At 39.4% G+C, this 5,065-nt stretch overlaps 1 protein-coding gene across 2 annotated transcripts in view; it reads right to left on the reverse strand.

The window, feature by feature from the left end:
* The window catches only part of LOC107655748 (UPF0690 protein C1orf52 homolog), a 6,721-nt gene that overhangs the window by 1,297 nt on the left and 359 nt on the right, over positions 1–5,065 (reverse strand). Inside the window, exons 2-4 of one of the 2 annotated variants that reach the window (XR_001630484.1) lie at positions 4,947–4,998; positions 2,382–2,592; positions 764–1,118 (exon numbers count right to left, since the gene is read on the reverse strand). Coding sequence is in view for 1 of the 2 variants with exons in the window: in XM_016443325.1 (XP_016298811.1) it covers positions 961–1,118; positions 2,382–2,592; positions 4,947–5,047 (470 nt within the window). In the remaining variant the exon portion in view is untranslated. Of the gene's footprint in view, positions 1–705; positions 1,119–2,381; positions 2,593–4,946; positions 5,048–5,065 lie in introns of those variants that run through there. The other variant, XM_016443325.1, reaches the window with a different exon arrangement.

A 5,065-nucleotide genomic window follows, 5' to 3' on the forward strand; every position in this document is an offset into this window, starting at 1 on the left:
TGTGACCTCATATGAGGACATTATATTTTGGTGTATTTCTCTGAGACTATACATGCCACAGTTGTAAGTCTGGATGTCCTGTACAGAGCACATTCAGGGCTTTTCAGAGATACCAAATGTTTGGATGTTTCACTATGACCACTCCCTCTCCTTGGTCTTCAAATATGTCTGATATTAATTTAGTGACACTCTTATGGAAATATGATAATATTTTGTAATTATCATTTAAATCTGTCTCATTTTTAAACTGTCTGTCATAAATCAACATCTCAGGAAAATGTTAATGGGGTTTCAAATCAAAATATGACTTCCTCTTATGAAACAGAACATCATTTCATACTTGTCCACTGAAGAGGACACCTAAAAGCATGTTTATTACACATTTTGGGAGACAAAACAATTGAATAGGAAAACAAAATATATATCAATATTCTTATGAAATATTAGATGTAGGGCTGCACGATAAATCGCATGCGATATTTAATGCGCATCTTGTTAGTAAAGTCGGTTCTGTAATTAGCGTGCTTTCACATGGAGCAGCATTAACTACACAGAGCCGTTGTTCACTGACGAGCTGCGCTAAACCACGTTCATATTCGCGCGATTTTTTGCGCTTCTCATCAGTGAACAACGGCTCTGTGTAGTTAATGCTGCTCAATGTGAAAGCCCGCAGGTGATGGAGATTTACGCTGATTACAGAACCGGCTTTCTGACAAGATGCGCGTTAAATATCGCATGCGATTAATCGTGCAGCCCTACTTACAAGCTACAAATTTACAGTTGAAATCATACTTACAATGACGTCCAAAACACAAACACATCGTTAAAGCAACCTGCAGGGAAGTGACTTAAACAAACCCTCTTTACATGGACGTGATACTGGAATAATAGTTTAAAATGTTCCAGACTAAAGATTCAGGGATTAACACAAACGGAGCGGGTTAAATCTCAACGCACACGTCACTCGATACACTGACGCAGGATCCGCTTCTCCTCTTCCACAAAGCTCTTATCTGACGTGGCCTGTCCCATGTCCCGCTTTCTCTTTTCCTTCTGCTGGAACGTTTCCACGCGACGCTTCTTAGCAGACGTCTGCTGCTTCTCTGACTCATCGTCATCTGTGATGACAAAGACTGTCAAACACTTCAAAACAGCTACAGATAGACAGACAGAGAGACAGACAGACAGATAGACACAGATACAAAGACAGACAGACAGACATACAGATAGACAGACAGACAGAGACAGACACAGACAGAGATAGACAGACAGAGATAGATAGACAGACAGACAGACAGAGATAGACAGACAGACAGACAGAGATAGACAGACACAGACAGAGATAGACAGACAGAGACAGACAGACAGACAGACAGACAGACAGACAGACACAGAGACAGACAGACAGACAGACAGACAGACAGACAGACAGACAGACAGACAGACAGACAGACAGACAGACAGACAGACAGACAGACAGACAGACAGACAGACAGACAGACAGACAGACAGACAGACAGACAGACAGACAGACAGACAGACAGACAGACAGACAGACAGACAGACAGACAGACAGACAGACAGACAGACAGACAGACAGACAGACAGACAGACAGACAGACAGACAGACAGACAGACAGACAGACAGACAGACAGACAGACAGACAGACAGACAGACAGACAGACAGACAGACAGACAGACAGACAGACAGACAGACAGAGACAGACAGACAGACAGATAGATAGACAGACAGACACAAAGATAGACAGACAGACAGACACAAAGATAGACAGACAGACAGACAGACAGATACAAAGACAGACAGACAGATACAAAGATAGACAGACAGACACAGACAAATAGACAGACAGACAGACAGACACAGATAGATAGACAGACAGACAGACAGACAGACACAAAGATAGACAGACAGATAGATACAAAGATAGACAGACACACACAGACAGATAGACAGACACACAGACAGATAGACAGACAGACACAGATAGATAGATAGATAGATAGACAGACAGACAGACAGACAGATAGACAGACAGATAGACCGACAGATACAAAGACAGACAGACAGATAGATACAAAGATAGACAGACAGACATATAGATAGACAGACAGACAGACAGACAGACACACACAAAGATAGACAGACAGACACAGACAAATAGACAGACAGACAGACAGACACACACACACACACACACACACACACACACACACACACACAGACAGATAGACAGACAGACACAGATAGATAGATAGATAGATACAGACAGACAGACACAAAGATAGACAGACAGACAGACAGACAGACAGACAGAGACAGCTAGATAGAAAGATAGATAGACAGATAGATGGATGTTACCGGAGTCTGGCCGCTGTGGCTCCTTCTCCTCTGTCAGGAAGTGGGCGGGGCCACCGTGGGCTTGAGGGGCGTCGTCTCCGTTGTCCTCGTACACATTGGACCATTTGATGGCCATGTCCATTCCATCAGGAGCTCCTTTCTTCTCCTCCGTCACATATGTCTGTGGTGGAGGAACGGCGTTGTTCTTCCACACCTTAAACTCTTTCGGAGCCTGAAACGTTTAAGACTTAAGAGTAAGTGACAGACATCTTCCAGATTGTATGATTTCACTGAAGTGGCCTATAAGTTATGATAAATCATAAATATGTTTGAAATGTACTGATTTGATGAAATTATTCAATAATTTCAATTATAATAATGAACTACTTTAACAATATTATTTTTAGATTGCATTATTTAATAATTCCATTAATTAAACAGATGTACTTATTATAGACCTTACGTAGCCCCGCCCCTTTTCAGCACTGCGCTCATTGTTCTCTGTCTTGGTTTGTATTTCGTAAGATCATATGAATTACATACTACACAGAATTACAGTATTTAAGTAGGCTATTCACGCAAACATAATCTGTTAACGTTTGGGGAAAACATCCGGTCTCTCTGGTGAAACCAACACGGAAGTGACTAAAACTGCAATTCATCAACTGGCCGCTAGAGGCTGGCTGCAAAAGGGAGTCAGTCCCATAGACTCCCCATGTTAAAATGCCCAACTTTACAGCAGAAAAAAATGTGTTTACAGCCTGGTACAAAAAGTGGTTTTGGTCTATATAGCTAATTTTGCCCTTCATGAAAACTGTGAGGGGTGGTGAATTTTGTTATAACTCATCCGTTTAAATTTTATTAAGCCTTAAAGTTCTGCATAATTGAGGGCGTGGCCACTTGAGTGACAGGTGGATTGCCGCTGCTGTCACCACCGTAGAGCTAGGTGGGCGTGGCTTCAGCAACCAGCTCCCGCCTCTTTGCTCATTTTCGATTATCTGGGAGTGACGCGCAGTAACGCTCTGCCAAGATGGCGACGGCTGGCTCCGTTTACTTTAGGCTTCAAAAACGCTCTTCGGAAACCTACGGGTGACGTCACGGACACTACGTCCATGTTTTTATACAGTCTATGTGTGTAACATTATATTAGATCGGTGCAATACAGCAGGTCTCAGTGTTAATCTAACAATAAAAGAAAAGCTGCTCTTGATTGAACTGCTTTTGTCGTTTTAATAATCAATTTATCTGTAACATACACACTGAAGTGATTTTTACGTTTGATTATTTGTTTTTCTAACTTGAATGCTTTTGTTTAGATGTAAAACGAAAAAAGTAATGCAGGCCCATTTGTTTCTTTCTTACATTTGTTCTACTGTTGTTCTTTGCATCTGTTCTTATTTTTAATAACAAAGATAAAATAAAAAAATGCCTATATTGTGATTATTAATATAGTAATTAATATTAAAACCCTTGTGCGGTCTTCGGTCACTTTTGACCGAATAATTTTACATTTTTAATATTTAAAAATCGTAGCTTCATCGGAATGGTACGAAACTTGGTGACTTTTATGGCACTTGGTATGTTAACACACAAAATAATTGAGGGCATGATTCGAAAAAGCTAAGTGCTCGTAAAAAAAATAGTCACACTCATGGTCTTCGGTCAAAAATTCATTTCCATAGGAAATGAATGGGAAATGGCAAAAAAAAATTTAAATACAGAAAATTTTTGTGTGTACAATCTATAAATCCCCCACGATGCAGAAAAAAATTGAATTCACAGCAATGAAGGGGTGAAAGTCTAAAACATCAAGAGTGCAAAACAGACATCCACTCACACTCACAGACACACACAATTATACACACTCCAATGAATTGGTATGGCTATAACCATATAGCCAAAATGAGTCAGAAGACTGAAATAAGAGGCTAAAATCAGATCAGGCCCAGAAGGATTATGCTCTGATAAAGCATTCCTGTTTATTTTTATTACATTTTTATAGAATTTTAATGTTTTGTATAACAAAATGCTTTCTGTATTCAGGTTTGACTGTAGTAATAATAATTCAAAAACTGACGCTTCAAATCAACATTTAAAAAGAGAGAGAGAGAGAGACAGCAGGTGAATGTGTGTTGTGTTGTTTTGTGTTGTGTGTGTGTGTGTGTGTGTGTGTAAGAGAGAGAGAGAGAGAGATGTTTTTCTTTCTTTGCTCTCACCAGGAGGTGCTAATCTGCCTTAAAAAAATTGATTTTAAAGGCCTAGTCTCTATTTTAATCAGAGATACTGCGTTGATTGAAAAATTATTTTAAAAAATTAGAGACATTTTTTTTTTACTATTTTCAATGGGAAAAATTGATAATAATTATTGCATAAATATTAATTAGTACCATAAAATTCTCTCAAAATACTTCTAAGATGTTATAATATTCCATTATATTACTATGATGTTCATTTAGTTATTAATATTGTTATTATCTTGTTATTTTTATCTTTTTGTACACGTATACTAAGCTTTGGCAATATTGTATCATTTACAGTCATGCCAATAAAGCAATTTTTGAATTGAATTGAATTGAATTGAGAGACCTCTTCTGGCGCTTTGACGGCTCTTCTGTCCCAGTCGATGACTTTATTGAGCGGGTTGTAGAGGAAGGCGGGTTTGCTGACGGACCGGAACAGATCGTCGGGTTTGGGCAGCGGCTCCG

Source organism: Sinocyclocheilus anshuiensis, unplaced genomic scaffold (genome assembly GCF_001515605.1).
Source record: "Sinocyclocheilus anshuiensis isolate Anshui unplaced genomic scaffold, SAMN03320099.WGS_v1.1 scaffold1297, whole genome shotgun sequence".
Classification (NCBI taxonomy): Eukaryota; Metazoa; Chordata; class Actinopteri; order Cypriniformes; family Cyprinidae; genus Sinocyclocheilus; species Sinocyclocheilus anshuiensis.